This window comes from Trichosurus vulpecula, chromosome 7, assembly GCF_011100635.1.
Source record: "Trichosurus vulpecula isolate mTriVul1 chromosome 7, mTriVul1.pri, whole genome shotgun sequence".
NCBI classification, from domain to species: domain Eukaryota; kingdom Metazoa; phylum Chordata; class Mammalia; order Diprotodontia; family Phalangeridae; genus Trichosurus; species Trichosurus vulpecula.
Genome location: NC_050579.1, coordinates 104,254,643 through 104,277,567, shown reverse-complemented (window position 1 = coordinate 104,277,567; position 22,925 = coordinate 104,254,643). Strand labels below are relative to the sequence as shown.

At 34.6% G+C, this 22,925-nt stretch overlaps 1 protein-coding gene across 1 annotated transcript in view; it reads right to left on the bottom strand.

Moving 5' to 3' along the window:
• Positions 1–22,925, bottom strand: part of SYNE1 (spectrin repeat containing nuclear envelope protein 1) — a 593,153-nt gene that overhangs the window by 428,764 nt on the left and 141,464 nt on the right. The window contains exons 7-11 of the mRNA XM_036766002.1: positions 22,273–22,451; positions 17,243–17,439; positions 13,125–13,234; positions 4,588–4,695; positions 2,229–2,366 (exon numbers count right to left, since the gene is read on the bottom strand). Coding sequence (XP_036621897.1) covers positions 2,229–2,366; positions 4,588–4,695; positions 13,125–13,234; positions 17,243–17,439; positions 22,273–22,451 — 732 coding nt within the window. The remainder of the gene's footprint in view (positions 1–2,228; positions 2,367–4,587; positions 4,696–13,124; positions 13,235–17,242; positions 17,440–22,272; positions 22,452–22,925) is intronic.

The following is a 22,925-nucleotide window of genomic DNA, read 5'->3' as shown; positions in this document are numbered from 1 at the left end:
AAACGAGATATTTTTTGTATATACATTGGTGGGCCCAGTCGCTGGCACTAGGAGGCACTTAATAAATGTTTTTTTGACTTAGTTGCATTACATAACTACTCCCCACATTGCTATGGTAGAATATGATAAGGCAAGGAAGAGATCTAAAAAGGGGGTTATACGAAAATTCAGGGAGGGATAGATCACTTTCAGTTATGGGAAATTATGAAGGAAGGCTTCACAAAGGAGATGTTACCTGAAGTGGACCTTGAAAGAAAAAAAGGAGTTTGAATAGTTGGACATACAGCAGGAGTGCACCCCAGGCACAAGGAACCTGTGCTACTGCTTGGAAGTAGGGTAATATAGTACAAGATAATGAAAGAGTTATTTATTTGGTTGGAATGTAGAGTATGTGAAAGGAAAGTGTGAAACAAAATATGACTAGGCAGGATGGGGCAAGACTGTAGAGAATATCTGATCCTAATAGTGGTCGGGAGGCCCAAAAGGTTTGAGCAGAGTAGTGAAATGCTCAGTCATGTACACTTTGGCAGCTGCGTGAAGAATGAAATGAAGAAGGCAGAGCCTGGAACTGTAGTTAGGGAGCTTTTAAACTTATTCAAGTGAGAGGACATAAAGGCTTGAACTAGGATCCTGCAGCTGTGAGTGGAGAAAATACAGATGTGAAAGTTACTGTGAAGATAGAATCAATAAGAACTGGAAACTGACTGGGTACTGGGGAGTAGTAAGGAAGAAACAGTTCAATGACCGCAAGACTTTAAGCCTGAGAGACTGGGATGATGGTGTCATCAACAGAAATAAGCAAGCTGGAAGCAAAAGCAGGACTGAGGGTTGGGAGAGAAATAATGAACTCATTTTAGAACATGTTGAGTCAAAGTGCAAGAGGAATACCCAGGTGGAGATATTCAGAAGGCAGTTGGAAATGTGCAAATGGATGTCAGTAGAAAGAGCAGTCCTGGATTTATCGTTACTATTCATCTGCAGAGAAGTGATAAATAAAGCCATGGGAGAGGATCAAAGGAGAACTTATAAATCTAGAAGACTGACTATGGAAATTAACTTGTTCTCTAGACCCCTAAAAAAGTTCCAGAGAAAAATAGCAAATACTAAAGGAAACAAAAAAGGAAAATTTAAAGCCACTGATAACAAGCTATGAGAAGAAAAAAGCTTGAGGTTTATCTTAATTTCTTTCTTCAAGTGCATGAAGAGATTTAATATGAAGAATATATCTTCATATGAAGAACATATCTTCATATGAAGAATTTCAGATAAAAATTTCATATGAAGAATACAGAAATTGGCTCTTCTATATCTGTGTAAGATTGATCCATTTGGGGTTTTGTTGGCAAAGATACTGTAGTGGCTTGCCAGTTCCTTTTCTAGCTTGTTTTACAGATGACGAAAGTGAGGCAAAAGGGCTAAGTGACTTGCCCAGGGTCACATAAGAATCGAGGCCAGATTTGAACTCATGAGGATGAGTCTTCCTGATTCCAAACCCAGTACTCTATCCACTGTGTCACCTAATTGCCCAATATTTAATTTAATTTAATAACTAAGAATTAGAGCTATTTGAAAATGGAATGCCTCACACATAATCAGCTCTCCATCTTCTAAAAGTCTTCAAGCTGAGGTCATATGGCCACTTGCTGGTAGTGATGAAGAAGGAAATAATATTTCAAAGCGAGACTGGACACTCAAAGTGCCTTCAAAGTCTAGAATTTCAAGAGGAAGTTGCTCAAATTACATCAGAGGAGATTTTATTTGGCTACAGGGATAATTTATTTGCTGTCAGTAATTTCGACAGCAGCAACATTATAATAGACTATAGGGAAAGGCTATAAAGGCCCTATTGATGGAGATTTTCTTGGATATTCACTTGAAGGAAGATAAAGTTTTTCCATCTATAATATCCTCTATTTATTGAATTATATAGTCAGAGGAGAAAGAAAAAAGAAATGAGGGTAAAGAAGGAATATAAGGCAAGACAACTAAAGGATTAGAATAAACATTCCAAATGACAGGAAGAAAAAGTCAACAAGAAGATATAACATGCATAGTTCTGAAAGCTGTTAAGCTTCCTTCAAATTGAAAAGTCCAACACCGAAAAGGGACAGTACTTCTCTCTCCAACTCTTAAAGGAAATGCAAAATCTGATGGAAACCACTGAAGTGATATGAAAAACATACCACAAATAAATGTACATGCTGCTACAGCAATTTGGGGAAACTTACCCTAGAGGACACTCTGTCCCATGCCTGCTTTACCAGAGCTTGATCAAGTGACAATTTGCCATCTCTACGTTGTGGCTGAATCAAAAGCTCAATCTGTTTCCTCTTCATTTCATACTGAACTCTGAAGTGTTTAAATGACTAAAGGAGAAAAAGCAGAAACGACAGGGCAATGAGTCAAATGAGGAAAACTGTTCTATTTTACTCATTTGCATTGATGAGAGAATCAGTCCTTCCTTAATAACATTTTGATACTTTTAATGATTTATGGATTATGCTCTCAGCAACTCTTGTCTTTAGTTTTCCATGAATTTTACACAGAAAATAAAATTAGTATTGAAATAGTTATTTCTGGTCCTCAAATTGCCTCTTCAGGGTAGTATTGATTGAACACAGCCCATGTTAGACCACTTAGTGTCATAGAAAGCATATTAACGTGAATACTTTTGGAGGATGCTGGAAGCATGATGTGCAATATGGGGCATTCATTAACACAGGGACAGAATTTGTCAACTGAGTATTAGATATAACTGAGATTATTAATAAAATGGTTTTATTTAATTATTTGGTTGAAAATTGGGCATTTGAGAAATAAAATAATCTTATATTTTCTAAATTTCAGAGTAAGTCATCTTTATATAAGAGATGTATATTGAAGTCATATTCGTTAAAGTCATATAGCAAAGTAAGCTATGAATTTATTTATTTATTTATATGATCTGAGTGAATATCCACATTTACCCTCACATGGAAGACACAGCAGCTGATATTATTCTTGCATTATAAATGAGGATTTGAGGATCAGAAAAATCAAGCCCAAGTTCACATGATCAATCAGTGGTAGATCCAGGATTTGAACCTAGGACTCCACCCTATGACACTGCCTTGTAAACTCTTGTAATAAAAAATCAGCAGACTAGGAATCAAAAGATCTGTTTTTGTGTACTGTATCTAACATTCGGTAAGTCAGTCTGACATCACACATGATGTCACTGGTCCTCTTTGAAAACGAAGGACCACCACCAAAAACAGTCAATAAATATGTATAAAGAGCCTGTTATGTGCCAGGCAGTGCACTAACTCTTACTGGTATGAGATATTAGGCGAATCATTTAAACTTTCTAAACCTCATTTTCCTCATCTCTCAAATGACAATTATTTACCTCACAGGGCTGTTAAAGAAAAGCTAAATTTAAAGGGTTTTATAAATATATGATGATGGTAATGATAATGAAACTAATTAACAGTATGACTTATATTTATTCAAAAAAGCAATTTGAAAGCTGGGAGCTTTTCAAAATATTCAAGTTGATCAGCATAAGGTCAAAATGACTGGACTGAATTTAAAAATAAATAAGTAATATCCAAATTGTACAAACTGAAAATTTGGATAATTAGACAAACTGTATCAAAACTCATAGCTTATATGCTATATAACTTGACAGAATTTGACTTTAACATACTATTTTTTTATAAAACTGTGAAACTTAGAAAATATGAGATACAATATAGTTCTTGAATGTGAAATTTCAATCAAACCATGAAATAAAATAAATTTCTTAGAAGTAACTTCAACTATGAGTAAAACACCAAGCTGGAAAACATTGCTATTTACTATGAAAATAAATGGGCTAAAAATAGGTAATCTGTCAATATTAAACAGAGATACAGAAATATTAGTGACCTTTATGCTAAGCTAAGCGGGAAACACTAGGTAAATTCTGTCTTCTGCAAAACTGCAATTTCAGGCAACTTAATATGAATCATGGAGGTAGTCAATTCATATAATGAACACTGGGTGGTGATAGCGAATAAAAGTTCATTGCACATTTTATCTTCCATTCTCTCCAAGCTCATATTAACTTCCATAATACCATAAAAGCTATATAAAAATAAATCCTTACAGGGCTCATTTAAGTTTTCTTTCAAAGAGTTCTAGGCATTGGAGAATGAAAAGGATGTAGAAAGTATTTGGTACAACTTAGGTTAGGTCGTATATATGAATTTGAATTCATTTATACAATGATTTTTTAAGTCATTTTCATGTCTTTGAGAATCTGTGTGTATGTGTGGTTGTATGCCTGTGTGAGGGTACACATCTCCCTCATTAACCCTAAAGAACTACAGACTCTTTAAGAATAAAGATTAAACCTACAATTCTCTATTTAGTGGGGACTTGATAATGTTTAACTCTGCAGAGCAAGAAAAAGTATAAAGCCCTAAACTCACACAGAATCTTTCCTTAAATATTTACCTAATTATTTACATAATTTAGAAAACTAAACATAGATTCAAGGTTCCATATGGACCTTAGTTACAAAAGGCATTTTGTGGATTCAAAAATCACTTTTCTATTTATTACCTGATATTTGTCCTGTAAACTTGCTTCGCTCATTTGTGCCCTTGTCATATCTCTTTCAAACTGTTCTATCCAAACTTTTGTTTCTCTTGGCACCATCTTGTCTTCTCTCTGGAAAGAAGAAAATATTTATTTATTGTTCTATAGTTTCAATGTCACCGAAAAAGGCATTTTTAGTTTGTCTTTTTAAACAAAATGGCAAAGTTCATTCTTTCAAAAATCTCAGATCATTGCTACAAACAGAATTTGGTCCCAATTTCTTTTCACCTATTTCTAACTTATTATCAAGCATAGTAATAACAACTGACATTTATATTGCTGGCCTAGTAGTGGTATCACTGGGTCAAAGGGCATGCCCAGTTTAGTTATTTTTCAGGAATAGTTCCAAATTGCTTTCCAGATTGGTGCACCAATTCAGAACTCCACTTTAGAGAAACCTAGGAAGATGTGTCAAATGTTGAAGAGTCTAGTGAGCAGAGCAAGGAGAATAATTTATACAACAAGAAAAACAGTACAAATACAAATGAATTCTGAAAGATAAGAACTTTGATAATGAAAGAAACAATCGTGCTTCCAAGGAACCAATACAGAAGCATGCTGCTCACTTCATGATAGAGAGGTGATGGATTCAAGACACAGGGGAAAGGGGAAGGAAATAAGTACTTACATAGTATGTACAACATGCCAATGTGCTAAACACTATATAAATACTATCTCATTTGAGCCTTATAACAACCCTTTGAGGTAGGTGCAGTTATTCCCATTTTACAGATGGGAAAACTAAGACAAACAGAGGTTAAATGACTTGCCAAGGGTCACACCAGTAGTAAAATGTGTGAATTCAGCTCTGCCTGGCATAGTGCTCTATCCACTGCACTGTAATTTGGACATGAACAATGCAGGGTTTTGCTTTGCTTGAGGATGTATTTTTTACAAGGGTTTTGTTTTTCTTCTTTTTTCTAGTTGGGGGGACGAGGTGGGAAAAAATGTTTATTTTTAAATAGTAAAGTAAAATAAAAATTTTAATTCCCAGAAAGATGTATTATAGGTAAATTTGTTCAACAGCCTTTTTATTCTCAATCAAGGCAAAAAAACACTCGGGCTATTTGCTTCTGTCACAAACTGTATCTTAGGCATAGATCAAATGGAGGATGCATTCTCTGTATATGGGGAAATATTTCAGATGTTCCAATTTGTGGTACTCCTGATTGCCCTGAGTTCCTAAAAATTGTATAAATTTCTTAATAAAATCCAACATACACAGTAAAAATACTTGAAATAAAATGCCTGTTGTTTACATTACAATAAGCAGTTGGTTGGATAGTCCACAGAGCTGGCTGGTCAGTACATACATCATGGATAGCCACTGTAAGAGCCACAATGAACCTGACCCAGAATTGAATAGAAGGAGGAGGAGAACTCACTATTCTCTTATTTTGGAAATAGCACCATGCTTTCAAAGACTCTAAACTTCTACCTGAAACAATGGCCCATCTTTTGATGTTAATATTCTTACAGTAATACCATATGAAAGTTGTTATTTAGTTGTTTTTTCAGTCATTTCTGACACTTCATGACCCCATTTTGGGTTTTCTTGGCAAAGATAGTACAGTGGTTTGCCATTTCCTTCTTCAGCTCTTTTTACAGATGAGGAAACTGAGGCAAATAGGGTTAAGTGACTTGCCTAGAGTTGGGCAGATTTGAACTCATGAAGATAAATATTTCTGACTTCAGGACTGGCATGCTATCCTCTGTGCCACCTAGGAGCCATACGAATTTAAAATATGAAATAGCAGAGTCTCTAAGGATTTAAAGTTGTTAGTCATTCAAATTGCAATGGAAAGACACATGAGCATAACTAATGAAGAATTGTACAGTGGAATCAGTAGAAAAGTTATTATCAGTCTTGCTGGAAAAGGGAGTAGCTCTTTATTTAGAGTGAGCAGGAAAGAAGTGAGAGATGCTCTGGGTGTTCCATTAATATTCAAACAGGTAGCAAGACCTAAAGGAAGGAAGGTCCCTAGCACACTGGGTAGATGGACACCCTGGGGATAATTTATTATAGAGCACACACAAGAATCACGCAGGACCAGAATAAGCTGATGAGGTGGGAGCTACACCACTAGAGAGCTCCATTGAAGTACTGAAAAATACTGCAATATGTGGATATAAGGATTTTGCTTCAGCTGAGCCCTTTCTTATCTAACTAAAGTTTTTGCTTAAAGTTATCTGCACATTTGAAAAAAAATGAAGGAGAATCTCACAAGATTATGAGTGTGTCATATAAGGAGAGAAAAGACAAAGCTAAAGTTTATGGTGTTACTAATCTCACACTCACGGGTGTTACTACTGACACACTTAGAAGTAACGTTTTAGAAGTTAAACTGAAGACTGCAAATAGGATTGTTCTGAGAGCACAATGATAGTTAGGGCCTGTTGCCCTGCAGGTAACCAAAATTCTTGGTTTTGACTCATGAAACATGTTCTATGTTGGGTGTATTTAAGATTCTTTTGCTAAATCATCGGGAAGAAAGATGTTTAAGATAGGATACAAATAACATTTTTTGAATTTTAATTGGAATGTTCAATGGTACCCTCTGCAATTAAAATTCTTGCCCAATTATATGTCATGTTTAGTTCTTGGTAGTTCAAAACAGCACAGTGCTAGAAAATCTTAATGGCATTGTTTTGACAAAAGTTCTTAGACTGGGAGTCTGTGGATACATTTCAAATAAATAAACAAAAAAATACACACATATATGCAAACAGATAATATGTGTACACGCACACACACACGCACACATACACATCTTTATTTTCTTGAACCTCTGACTGAAATTTCAAATATTTTTTTAATTTTAAATTTTAATATATATTCTGAGAAAAGGTCAGTAGGTTCACCAGACTTTCAAAGAGGTCCATGATCAAAAAAATGTTAAGAAATCCAGATTTAAAGTATATCCATAACATTATTTTTCTCTTATATATTGTCTCAATTTTGTTCTTTTTTAGTTGTGTCTGACTCTCTGTGACCCCACTTGGCATCTTCTTGGCAGAGATAATGGAGTAGTTTGCGATTTCCTTTTCCAGCTCATTTCATGGATGAGAAAAGGAGGCAACAAGGTTAAGTGACTTGCCCAGGGTCACACAGCTAGTAAATGTCTGGGGCCTCATTTGAACTCAAGAAAATGGGTCTTCTTCACTCCAGGCCTAACATTCTATACATTGTGGCACCCAGCTGCCTAACTCTTGATTTACACTTTAAATCTCTATCTGTCTATCTAGAGCAGACTATGTATTTATTATATGTTATATATATTTATATACATGTCACATTTATAATATTTATTTATCAAAAAGCTTCTAACCCTAACTAGTGTTGTATGATAAGGCATAATAGACTGACATAATGTCATTTATATGCCAAATTAAGGAAAATGAGTTAACTTATATCCCTGTTTGTGTATATACGCACATATCTATCAGTAGATATATAAAATATTATTTAAAAAAACTAAATAATCATATCCTTTTAAGAGTATTGTTCTTAATAAAAGTTTCTGCCACACACTTAAATCATTAATCATTCATGAAAAACAAATGAATTATATTTCATTATTAAATTCTCTAAGTGTTACATCCTGGGACTTAACACAAGGAGCATTTTTAGTTACCTCAAATTAACATTTGTGATCAGAACTGTGCTTATAAGGAAATGAGACAATAAATCACATTCGAGATAAGCATTAAAAAGATATGGAACAAGTAAAAAAGTCACTTAGAAATGTCCTACGTAAAAGGTCAAAGAACTATAAACTTTTTCTCTAATGACAGCAGCTTTGAAGATTTGGTGTGATCTGGATACTCTGTCCATAGAGGACCCGCCTCCATTTTTGAGTATTTGCTACACTAGTAGCTTCCAATTGCTTCTAACTATATCCCCTTTAATGTGCTTTTTCTGGTGGTCATTATACCTTCTTTTTTTTCTAAATTGAAATGGCTGGCTTCAATTTTTAGTTTCTCTTTGATACTATGTTATCACTGATCCTATGTACAGAAGAAATTAAGTAAAAAAACTAAATTGAGTTAAATATTACAATAAATACCCCTCAGTACCAATTTCTGAAATATTCCAGAAGAAATCAAATACATTTTCTGTTTTTTAAGAGTTATGAATAAAAGACTCAGTGACTAAATTACTCTTGGAAAGTAAAGGATTATTTGGGAGATAAAGTGAGTGCTTGTTGTGGGGTCTGGTGGGGGGGGCACTACAGCCATTTTAAAAAGCCTCTAAGGCACTATGCATTACATTTCTACTCACATGCATTAACTGCAGCACCACCTGATTCCCTTCCATGTACCAAGGGATTAATTTACTGACCTAGAAAAACTATTAATGTTAGAGATAACAAAACCATAGAGATTCAGAAAAGGGATAAGAAAATCAATATGATAAAAGAAGGCCTTCTAGGAATAGAATTACTATATAAAAAAATCTGATTGCATGATGTGAGGATGGGGGTTACGCATACCAAGTTCCTTTAAGGCTACTGGATAGACAGGTCAGTGTTCTGTGTGTCCAGATTTAGTGAGCATGTAAACCACAAACCTAGAATCTAACCATAAGCATCCCCCCCAATTATAGCAAAAGAGCCAAACACCAACCATTATAAAGAGGCCTGATGTAAAAGTATCAATTCCTGTCAGCAGCTATGCCCACTAAAACCCTCTGCAGCTCCAGTGAATAAAATCTGCTTTCCCTATCTATTTATGCCTTAGGTCCAGTGGGAAAAGTCTTCCTGAAAGGTGACTGGCAAGAAATAGAATTAGTTCCCTGCAGCAACAGAGTTACATGAACTGAACATGACATGCCGGCTTCACTTAAAGAGTTTTAGAAACGCTGTCAGACATGAACAACATGCATGCTGTATAGCCTGATTTTTAGTGATATGAATGTATAGGTGCATGTCTTTTGTGAGTAATAAATAAATAAAGGTTCCTGAAAATAGCACATAGAACATTTGGGTTTACGGAGCAAAATTCACATCTTGGCTCCTAAATATGAGTATATGCGAAAGCTTTGCTCTGGGCCACCTTCTCTTCTCTTTGGGAGTGACCTCATCAGCTAGGTAGCAAAATGGAAACAGTGCCGACCCTGGAGTCAGGAAAATCCACCTGAATTCAAATCCAGCCTTAGACACTTTCTAGTTCTGTGTCCATGCTTGCTCTTTCAGCCTCATTTCCCTCATCTGTAAAATAGATATAATTAATAGCACCTACCTCCCAGGGTTATTGTGAAGATAAAATAAAGTAATATTTGTAAAGCTCTCTTCAAATCCTAAAATGTGATAGAAATGCTAACTATGATTATTATTACTATCTATGCAGATGACTCACAACTGTACATCTAGCCCTAGTTTCTTTTTTGAGCTCCATTCTTGCATCAATGACTGCCTATCAGATCTTTTGACCTAGATGTCCTATAAGCATTCCAATGCATCATATCCAAAACATAACTCCTTATCTTTCCTTCCATACCTAGACCTCTTATAAACCTCCCTACTTCTGGGAAGGACGTCTTGTCACCATCTAGTCACCCAGGTTCACCCCCTTGGAATCATCCTTGATTTTTTTATTCTCCTTCACCTTACATATGAAATCAATTGCCAAATACCATCAATCCTTCCTCTCCAAACACCTCTTTTATCTGTCCTTTCCTTATACCCCTACAGCCACTAAGCTAGTTCAGGACCTCATCGCCTCTTTGCATCAGCCTCCTAACTGGTTTAGGAGGTTACCTGACCTTGAATCTCTCTCCCCTGCACACACCTCTGAAAGTTATTTTTCTAAAATAGATCTGACCATGTCACTACCTACCTTGCTCACCAAACTTCAGGCACATTCAAAGGCCTTCACAACCCTGGTTCCAACTTAACTTTCCAGGAACACACTCCTTACCTCTCACTGTCTCTCGGAATCCTAGCTTTCTAAAAGTTCAGTTCAAACATGTCCTCCCACAGGAGACCTTTCTGATCCCCTAAAGTATCTAAGATCTATTTTGTAGGTATTTTTATTTACTCACGTTGTATACACTTAGAGATATATATATCATCTCTGCTGATAGAATACAAGTTTCCTGAGAAGAAGTATTAGTTTATTTTTGCCTTTGTATCCCAAGCATTTAGCACACAGTAGTCACTTAATAAATACTGGTTAATTGATTATCATAATTTTCATATTGGAAAATTTAGATGCTTTTTTCATAATGCTTCATTAGAATTGTTTTTTTCTTATATTGAAGTCATTGTATTATATTTGTCCATCCAATGTTATGTAGCTATTAAATCACCGCAATATTGCATATTGGGAAATATTTGCCATGCTTTCTCGAGCTTTTCCTTCAGGCTTTGGTCTGAAGACATGTCTTATAAACCTAGGATCACTCTTGTTATCCTCTTCTGCAAACTTTAAAAAAATGATTGACATACTGTGAATTTATTAAATGACTGACATACTTCTTTAAATTAGGTGTTTTAAATAGAGATGAGTATTTTTAGTTTGTGCTTGACCAATGATGGGCAAGAAGCAGATCACTTCACAGCTCTTACAAATCCTCTCAATATACCTCCCTATGTTATTTGGCCTATTTAATATGGAACTGATTCACTGCTTGCTTGCAGTCTATAATACTCTATCTCCAGCATCAGACTTGACCATAGTGCAAAATGTAAATATGCACTGGAATGTTAAAAGCTTGGAAGCATAAGGAAAGTTAGAGTATTCCACCCAAATAATTATATTATTTGAAGAATATAAATCAGAGATTCAAATGATTTAAAAATACCAATACAACATGTATAACATATCAGATTGCTTGCTGTTTTGGAAAGCGGGGAAGGGGAGGGAAGGAGGGAGGAAGAAAAATTTGGAACTCAAAATTTTACAAAAGTGAATGTTGAAAACTATCTTTACTTGTAATTGGAAAAAATAAAATACTACTAAGGAAAAAAGAATAGCACTGCAAGCTTTTTAAAAATAAGACAGTCTACCAACCTGAAAGATTAAAAAAAAAACCGATATTTCCTATAATTGGCAAGGTCCTCTAAATGTTCCTTGCCTATACATGACATTGAACCAACTATATCAAGCTTTAGGACATTTCAGGCTAAGTCAGTGAGATCCATAATTACTCAAAAAATATAAAAGCAAAACTCCATATAGAAAAAAATAAATGCATGAAAAATGCCTATTGGGTTAGTATATCACTATCTTTATTTGGGACACATACTATAGATAGATAATGATCTGGGCCCAGAATTCAATATAAATAAGAGGGGAGGAGCAAGGGCTTTAGGGAGGCTGCAAGGTACTATTTTTTTTTATCCCAAGCTGTTCTCTGTACAAAAATCCATCTGATCACTACAAACAGCACAATCTCCAAAGAATTAAAGGTACAGGTGACTCGAGGACAATAAAATGCATATTAGATGTAAGTAAGCTACAATATGTTTCCAATTAAGCCCTATCACCAATAAGCGAAAAAATGAACCTGTTTTAGGAAATATATAATCTGAAAAATACATGAGCCAGTCATGTGGTACAAGTAAGAAAACAAAGTCATAACCTGAGTGATTCATGCCAGGATTGATCACATGAGTTCTGTCTTCATTAATATTCAAAATTGCAAAATCAATCACTTCCATAAATTTAGAGAACAGCATTAATTTCATATATAATATTTTTAGGGCTGGAATCAAGATCTTGTTGGGCAGTGACATGTATTATATCATTTACATTACCAAATCATCAAAATTCTAATGCTGTTACTTATTTCCTTAGAAACAAGGTTTCCTTCATGTGGTTCTCTCTTTTGTTCCTTATTCACAACAAAAAGCCTTCTTCTTTGAAGCCAAATTGTCCCACTCTCCCCTCTTTGTTTCCCTCTATTATTTATTCAGTTATGATTTAATTACATTCAACTGCTATTTTATCCAAATGCTTTTTGAAAAATAAAACCAAATGCTACATAGTATTGTTTAAAAATGTGTATACATATATGGGGAGGGCTAGGTGGTGCACTAGACCAGGAGTACTTGGCCAGGAGTCAGAAAGATGTGAGTTCAAAGACAGCCTCAGATGCGTACTAGCTGTGTGACCCTGGGCATGTCACGTAACCCTATTTTCCTCAGTTTCCTCATCTGTAAAATAAGCTGGAGAAGCAAATGGCTAAACACTCCAATATCTTTGATGAGAAAACCCCAAAAAGGGGAGGTTCACAAAGAGATGGACATAACTGAAAAACGACTAAACAACACATAAATATATACATATGTGTCTAAAATATATATGTATAAAATACATATATACAAATGACACACATCTCTAACAATAAATAAATATATGTATACAAAATATATGGATAAGATACATTTGTATAAAATCGATGGATATAAGATATAGATGATATATACGTATCACATATGTATTAGATATACACACATACATATATATTTTATACATTTTTAAAAACAAATACCTACATCATTTTCTTGTTCATCAGTGCCTGTGTTATGAACATCAGGATAATATTTCAGAAACTGGGCTACATAAGTCATAATAGACTTCTCATCTGGTTTGTCCACATCCACATCTGGAAAAACACAAAACAAATATAGTTAATCAAATAGCAATTTCAAGGGAATGATGACTTTAAATGATTTCACACAAAATATGATAAAAAGTTATATGTTGTAAAAACAAGTTTATTGTACTAAAAAAATCATTTACCTATACATATATTATAACAAAAACCATAGGTTTAAATGCAGAAAAACATACTATTGCTCATCTAGCTTGTTTGTGAACTAATTCAGTATATCTAAGACAATTTAGAAAGGCCATGACTTGGAAAATAGCTGACTATTTAAGGGGTAAAATGCCCAAAGGAACATTTGGGCAAGTGATGAATGTCCCATTTAAATACTTCTCAGAGTTATGGGCATTAGGAATCTGATATTCTCTGTGCTTATAATTCTGCCTAATTACTAAAGTACAAGCTGTTTGCAAGCCTCAGATCTAGATAAAAACAATACTGCATTTAAAACAATTTTAGCCACAGAACTGAAGGAAAAATTGTTGCAACACGTGTAGTCTTAATCCTTTATTTTTAGACAAAAGCCTGAGATTCCTGTAGTGGTCCCCATTCATGATTTCACCTAATTCTATTTTCAGGAAGTTAACCACAATGAGATCTGAGTTCTACCATACCCTCTGGAGCTGGGAGAGGAAGACCTGGTTATGGCAACTCCTTGAACCAAGTCAACTTACTGAGGCCTGGAAAAAACTCACTGGTTGTCTAGGGTTATAATGGAAACTTCTCAAGTGGCAAGTAATCCATCTTTTTGCTGAAGTTAGTGGGAAGTCACTGGGGACTCAGACTTTGAAGGAGGAAGCCACAGCTGCCTATCCTGGGAATTCCCCAAGGTATCTCTGCAGTTCAACATTTAAGACCTAATTTCCCACTCTCCTTTTATGACTACTAAAAGATCAATAATTCACAAATCTCTTGAGTAAAGCGCTATTTTAAATAAAACTAGTGCTTTACTTGGAGAATCATCCCAAAGACCCTTTCATTCAATTTATAAGCACCTAGTGACAAAATTATTTCTACAAGGCAATTATCTGGGTTAGGGAAAGAGTGGACAAAGATTAGAAAAGAATAGGCTACAGTCTTTAAGAATTTTGGGATCTTTTTAAAGAATCATTTTTCACATAACACATGTTGCTCTTACTATGTTCATTTAAAAAACAGCCATTGATCAGTGATATTGATAAAGATGTACTCTTTCTTTAATATCTGTAAACTCCTTTTTATATCCTGAGTGACATAATGGAAGGGCTCTTTCTCACTGCATCATTCCTCTTAAAAAATTCTATGGTTGTCACTGAGATTTCCAGTCTGTCCACACTTCCAGTCTATCACTCCTGCTCTTCATTTCATTTTCTTCCCTTCACAGTCTTGACCTTCTACTTGAAGAGTTAAATTACATACAATCTTCTTTCCTTGAATATCACATCCCCTCATCCTATTTCCACTTATGTTCAGCAAAACTCCAACCTTGGCTTGGCCTCACCATATACCTCCTCTGCTCTTATTAATGAACCATTTGAACACTAACATTCTGCTCTAATATGCTACTTGAACACCGTTGGAGGAAGTTACACAAACATGTCACCAGAGTTCACTACGATATATTTCAAAGGCTTTTGCAGTTACACAACAATCTTTTTATTCTTCCCTGATTGATTATCACACTTCTAGCAGTTGTTATGATATACTTTTTTCTTTCAAGGCCCTATATAACGTCTTCTCACTTCCTTATCTGCAAAACATCTCATCTTCTACTATAATGAGAAAATAATGGCTATCTCACTTGAGCTCCATCTTCTTCTGTATTTCATAACTCTATCTCTACACCATCCCTCATTCTCTCCTGCTTTCAACTATGCTCTGAAAAAGATTTGGTCCTTTTTTTGTCAAGGCCTAAGATTTAATTATGTCTGTTATTACATCACCTTTTATCTTCTCAGGAACTTATCTCCTTAATTTTCCTGCCTCTGTCTTTAGTTTAGTGTGTCATTTGGTTTAGTCTACAGAGCACTGGGCCTGGAGTCAGGAAGACCTGAGTTCTAATCCAACCTCAGACACTTATTAGCTGTATGACCCCAGACAATTCACTTAACCTCTGCCTTAATCCACAAGAGAAGTAAATGGCAAAGCACTCCAGTATCTTTGCCAAGAAAACTTCATGGACAGTATCGGCATGCTATGGTCAACAGGGTCACAAAGATTAAGACATAAAGAGTAACAACAACATTATTGGCTCCTTCCCTGCTGCACACAAACATGTCCAGTCTCTATCATCCTTAAAAAAAATCCTTCACTTGCCCCTACCATGCTTCAGGTATTTATTACCTATCTTTTTTTCCTTTCACAAATTATACTCTGATGCATTCATTCCTCTATTCCTACTCTTTAACCCCTTGCAACCTGGCTTCCAACATTTATCTGGTAAATTCACCTACCTTTACTCATTCCTTATTCTCTTTGACCTCTTTTATGATTTTGGCATTGCTGACTAGCCTTCTTCCTGGATATTTATTATTCCCTTGGCTTCCATAACACTGTTCTCCTTAATCATTGTTCTGTATATGACTACCCTTCCATCTTATTAGCTTGTTCATCATCTGTTTCTCATCTAAGGAAGTATAGGCCCCCAAGATTCTATCCTAAACTCTCTTCTTTCTGTATTCATCCTCCTTAAGTGAACCCAACAGCTCCTGTGGTCTAAATTATCATCTCTATTAATATGATTCCCAGATCTAAATACCTAGCCCTAATCTCCTCAATTCCAGTCCTATATCACAAACTGCCTTTTGGTCATCTCCATTCAGAAGTCCTGTCAATATATCACACTTAACTTTTCTAAAATGTAATTTGCTATCTGACTCTCATTTTCTTTTCCTAAACTATTTCATATTACCCGTTTCCTTGCACTCTACCTTTCATTTGAACTGGTTTAACTATCTTCTCAACTTGACATTCCATCTTTGCACATGCTATTTGCTAAGCCAGGAATTAATTGCCTCATCTCTTGAAATCTCTACCTTCCTTCTTTCTTTTTCTTTCTTTCTTTCCTTTTCTTCCTTTTCTTTCTTTTTCACTTAATAGTATTTTCTTTTTTCCAATTACATATAAAGATAATTTTAAACATTCATTTTTGTAATTTTTCCTCCCTCCCTTCATTCCCTCCCCTTTCCCCAAGCAATCTAATAATAGTATATATATGTGCAATCATGTTAAACATATTTCTACATTAGCCATGCTATGAAAGAATCAGGACAAAAGGGGAAAACATAAGAAAGAAAAAAAAAACAAAAAAAAAGTGAAAATTGTAAGCTTTGATCTGCATTTAGACTGCTTAGTTCTTTGGATATTGATAGCACTTTCCATCATGAGTTTTTTGGGATTTTCTTAGATCATTGTATTGCTGAGAAGAGCTAAGTGCAATATAGCTGATCATAGCACAATGTTGCTGTTGTCTGGCTTTTTTCAAAGATCAGTTCAAGTGCTATCTCATATGGAAAGTCTTCTCTGATTCACTCTCCCCTAGTTGGTGTACTCTACCTCCTCGAATTATCTTACATTCAGGTATTGGTGTGACTGCTATACTCCTTCCCTCTCTGTCCAATAAGGTAAAGACTACATTTTTTTGTCTTCATATACTCAGTGCTTATCACATTGTCTTACACATAACAGACTTAATAAATGATGGTTGAATTGAATTGAATTTTAAGCGTACAAGTTATTAATGGAGTGTTCTGATGACCTGATGACTTGATTCTACTTACAAAGGATCGTAATTTATAAGTAGTCACCTAGAGTACTAGAAACATCAGGCTTAATATGTTTCATTGATAACTAGCATAGTATTTTAAAATTTGCAAAGCACTTTATACATGATCTTGTTTTATTTATAATCATTCTTTTTTCAGTAAAAAAAGGATAAGGTATTTGTACTACTGAAGTGTTTATCAGAGAGTGTAACTTCATGATGCCAATCAATTTACAGTGGTAGAACAGAAAAGCCCAGCATACCTTCAGGATCTAGGAGTCTTGGGATTCCTAATTCTGTTTCAGCAATAGTGAAAGCCTCTTCCAAATTTTCCCTGTTAGGTCTTCCTTTCACTTTCTCCAAGTCCACTAGCTCTGGCCGAATAGCATGAATAACAGAATGAAATGCCACACCACTTCTCCAACTTCGTCCAAAATCTTTTACTTCGATCCCAACCTGCCTTGATATGTTTAAATAAAAAGGACAAGGAAGAAGAAGGAGGAGGAGGAGGAGAAGGAGGAGGAGGAGGAGGAGAAGGAGGAGGAGGAGGAGGAGGAGGAGGAGGAGGAGGAGGAGGAGAAGAAGAAGAAGAAGAAGAAGAGAAGAAGAAAGGGGGAAATAACATAAAAGAATGAGAAGGGAAAGGAAAGGGAAGAGGAGAGAAGGAGAAGGGAAAGGAAAGCAGAAAGAAAAAAGGAAAAGTAAAGGAAAAGGAAGGAAAGAAGAAATTTGTTGGTCTATTTATATGGAAATAACACTAGCATTTTGAACAACAGACAATAGTGAATATTGTTTCATGCAAGTACATTATTCTTCAATATAAATAATGTACAGATAAAAAGATCATTTTAGCTTCATAAATATTAAAATGTAGATATTAGTTAAAGTAATTATTTTTCCAAGACAATAAAAATCAAATTCCTGCATTTAGGCTATATTTTACTTGATTTTCCAACAGTTTAATTACAAGTTTAGAACTATATTTTCATAATATCTATTTTTATTTGCTTATTTGTTGTTATTTTTAAAGAAAAAACTCGATAAAGGAAAAGAAAGTTAGGCAAAAAAGCTAAGGAACTATGAATAGAGAGCAGTGGAAGCACACAATACCCCAAATTAGGGTAAGTTCCCATTATGTAATCTTCTAAATAAGCAGTGCCTACCCAGTATTCCCTGAAGAAGTAGCCTCACCAATATTTTAACAAGCATGATTGCTGCCTCCCCTTTCAAAATTAGAATCATAGGAAAGTATGCATGTTTTCCTAAAAAATGTTGCAATTTTATGAAACCTTTATGCAACTCCTCTTTCAGCACTGCCTTGAGACTGTCACATATTTTTGAATCTCTTCAACGATGACAAATCTTTATCCTTTGAAGGTGAGTCTGGCTTTTGGAAATAGTAAAAGAAAATTGCTTAGAGTCAAAATCTACTAAGTAAAATAAATGGCTTTTTTGCTTGTTGTTAAAAAAAAGGAATTAAATAATATGACTGCTTCAGTTTCTTGGTGGTTCATAAACTTGCTCTGAGGGCAATTCCTAACAAAAATGTTGAGAGATGTTTTCAGCAATAGCAGCATCACTGAAGTAAGTCCTAAGCTAGTGTCCTGAAGCCAATTTTAAAGGATCACACTACCTAGGGCAAATTAATCTTGGTATGTTTGTCTATCTAAAAATTGGTCTGGTTATTATATAGTTACACCCGATTTACATGGGATACAAGATTACCTCTTCTTGAACTATATCCTCCAATTTCTTTTCACTACAAGGCCAAATATGTAATGACTACAATCATTATAAGAATAGCTTGCTTCATAAAAATGTTGCCTGATACTCAGCAAAAATGAAGCCAAAATATAATGTGAATATCCCACCTTAAACAGTATTTAGCCAATTCATGCAAAAAACAATAAAATTATTTGTGCTGAAAATCTTTCTCTTTTCAATGAATTTATTTTTTAACTCTGCACATAAATAAAAGCTGCTTGGAATAAACTGGAAGCATACCAGCGTTATTCTCTCCTACAGTGTTTTGGTCCAAACTTTAAGGTTTATTGTTTTTTTTTCTTCACATAGGGAATTTTGCAATTTGTTATAGTCAGTAACCTGAAGGCATAGCTTATTGCCACATAGTTCTTATAGAGGAGCAGAAGCTCAGTGTCATTTATTTGTTTGTTCACTTTATTTAACCATTCATTCATGAATTTCCCATATGTTTTCTGATTTTGCTGAATTGCGTCAAATGAGTACTCTCAAATCTGCCGCTTTTCTTCATTGCCCTACTCTAACTCCCTGAGCTTCTCTGAGCTTATCAGGCTAGAAAACAAACAGAAATGGAATCACACTTAGATTGTCTCGGTTGGTAAGGCCTTCTAGAGTGTAAACTATGTTGGCATAGGCTTCAAGCTCTCAATTTAAACTCCAACGTAGTCTGTAATGAGGCTTCTAAGAAGAGCTTCAGCAAAGTCTATTCAATATAAATCATAACATTTCCTCTATACTGCATTCCAAATGTATAGGAATGTTCTCTTCTTGAAGGTGTTTTTTTTGTTTTCTTTTTTTTTAAGGTGTTTAGGTCCTAAAACTTTTCTATAAGATTTTAGTTTGTTTAAAAAACTTTCATGAAAAAGTTTCTCTACATTTATGATTATTTCATTCTAGGATTTGGTTTCTAGAACTGATATGAGTGAATCTGCAATTATAGATTCTCATTTATATTTAGTTTGAATATGAAATATATAATTATATGTAATATACATAATACATAAAATATTTTTTTCTTTTTAATGCTTCAACAAAGACATTGTGTTTTTTTCTATTATAGTAGAAGTGCTTAACTTTTTTTTGTGTGCCATGGACCCATTTTGTCATTTGGTGAAACCTGTGGAGTCCTTCTAAGAATAACATTTTTAAATACATAAAATAAAATTCATAGTACTACAAAGGAAACTAATTATGTTGAAATAGTCAAAAATATTTTTAAAAATGCATGCACCTCAGGTTCACAGTCTCTATACTATAACAAGGCAGCACAAGATTGAGAGTCCAGGTGCAAATGTCTCACACCATTTTGCCTTTCTTTTATATTTCCATATATAACAGTTATTTATGTATATTCCAGTACTACCACCCCATAAGATTGTAAGCTCTTTTAGGGCAGGAATTATATTTTATTTTTGCATTTCCACCACCTAACACACTGTTCTATACATAATAGGCACTTTAGAAATATTGAATTTAAGTTTTTGGAATGGCCCAGTATTAGGACATATTTCTACCTCTACATTATTATTATTTTCTGATATTTATAGAAACCATAATTTATCTCTACTAATTTATTTACTAATTATTAAGGCAATCTTCCTTCCCCACAGATTTTCCATTCCATTTGTAAATTTGATGTGACACATTTACAAAACAACCACTTACTACAGTGATTCACAGTGATTAATATGCCCTGCATTACAGGCAATTCTAAAATGGAACATATCCCTTAGTTACAATGATAAAATGGAAGTACTCAGTCCTCGAGTAACAGGAAAGATGCACATATCAGGTAGAAAAATGCTAACTCAACATCACAAAAATATGAGAGTTGCAGAAGTGACTTAGAACTAATCACACATCATAACTCGGCACGTTACTGAAGCCTAACGAAATATGGGAGAGACAACAGAAAATGAAGAACTTCTCTAACAGCATTAAATTGAGGGTTGCTTTATCTCAAACTGTTGAGACTCTAAATACTGGTCCATTTACTTGGTATTCACATAATTTAATGCTGTATGAAGCAATGTACAAAGGCAACACTATTGATTACATATACCATATTAAGACAGGTTGGAAAACCATCACAAGACTGTGCAGGCATGGCAGGTATATTCCAGTGTTCACTTACCAGGCCCTTCTGCTCCTCCTGCACAGTTAAGATTTAATATGTACATATTAGTAACAGCTAGATTATCATAGATTGGATGAAACATAAGGTTTTTAAAATTAGAAACCACCTCAGAGTGTTCATTTCAGAAATAGTTTTTATGTTAATATGTGCTACAAAAATGTTAGTTACCACAAAATCTAGAAAATTTAACTTCCAATGACAACACAAATTTTAAAATTAGATATATTCACATTCTTCTTTTATATAACTCATTTGAAGTCAAGCTTCCAAAACATTCTAAGAATGAAACTCCTTAATGTTCAAAATATCATAACATTATTAATCTAAAGCTAAAAAGAGCCTTAGTTTCTATCTCATCTAACCCCCCTCATTTTATAAATGAAGAAATTGAAGGTTAAATAGCTTGTCTAAAACACATAGGTAGTAAGTGCCAGAGGCAGGGTTCTGATTCTAGAACCAATGATCTTTCCACTGAATCATGAGGCTCAAGTCCCAAATAGAGAGGGTATTTTATTTAAGGAACAATACTTTTTTAACCTTTTATTCACAGTTAGAGAAAAGAGTGATTTCAAGTATCACAAAATAAGGTAGGAATCAAGGCATTTTTCTTCTGATAATCTAAACAAAAAAATCTATTCCACTTGAACCTGAAATATTCAAACAATTGAACCAAAAATGTGTTTTGGTGTCCTTTCCTCTTGAGTTATTAGAATGATCAACCAATTTCCTGATTTGATTTTGTCTGTGAAGATAACCATTTTGGAGTAGTTATTTGTTATTTTTTTCTAGAGTTCCAGGAGAACTCCAGTCTTTTCTTTTTTTAGGCAGGCAGTTCTGCTATGCCTCCTAACAATCAGTGAATCTTCAGCCCCAAAGGTATAAAAATGGGCTTTGCAAAGAGATATACAATCAAAGTAAAAAGAAAACAAAATCATAGGAAGAAAGGAAAATCTTAGCCACCGAAAAAGATGTATGAAACAGCAAAGAATTCAGTTTTTATTAAAAAGCTGAACTTCAGATCATTTGCCTAAAAGGAAATGAAAATCCTGAAGAGGAGTTAGACAGTTTTGAAGCTATGAATTAATTCTGAAAAGATTAATTGTAAAGACAAAAATATCAGCCACAATGACTTAAAATAGAAGTCATAATCCTTTCTATCAATTGGGAAAAGCATAAATTTTAATCCCCTTAATGGCTCTTGTACAAGAAGCAGCATGAAGAAACAGGCTTAGATTTCTTATTAAACATCCTCCTTTTCAATAACAAAGCAGAGCAAGCAACAGGAAAGCCCCTCAAACATTTCTTGGAGCTTTTGCCTAAATAGGAAAAAAACACTCAGTGATTCATCCTCCTTCCTCTAGGATCAGAATCCAAATGGACTCAGGAGGCACTTACTTTGCTGCTGTGTACTGCACCCATTTTAATAGGGCCTTCTTAGCATTCCCTTGGGCCTTGGTCACCACCTTCCGTTTGTTTGGTGGGCTGGCAGTTTCGGAGCTGAGGGTGCTGTCCATAGAAGATGTACTACTGGACAGGGACTGGAGTTGTGGAAGGTTGCTTGTCAATTCTTCAATCTGTTCACGAATGAACAAAACCAGTTACATTATAAACACTGGCACTGTACTTTCCTGTTTGATATTTTGCACTTGAGTGCTAAATGTGCTGTCAAAGAATTGTAAAAGAAATATAATGAAGTATGATTTTCATTAAATGAACTACAATGCAAAACATACTCATAACGATCTAATAATATACATTATCTGAAATGGTGAAGTATTATAAAAATATAGAATTTCAGATCAGGAAGTCATCCCATGCACCAAGTAATCCAATGCACCTAATTAAAACAGATAATGAAATGGAGGCCAACAGAAGCAAAGGGATTTGTGCATCATCATTCGGTTTAGCTGATGATAGAGCTAGATGCCACAATTTACCTCATAACTTTTGCTATTCCTCATATTATTTTGTACAATTGTACTTTAGGGTACAAATTACTGTCCAAATATATAATTTATTATTCTTGATGTATATCACTGGTATTGCCT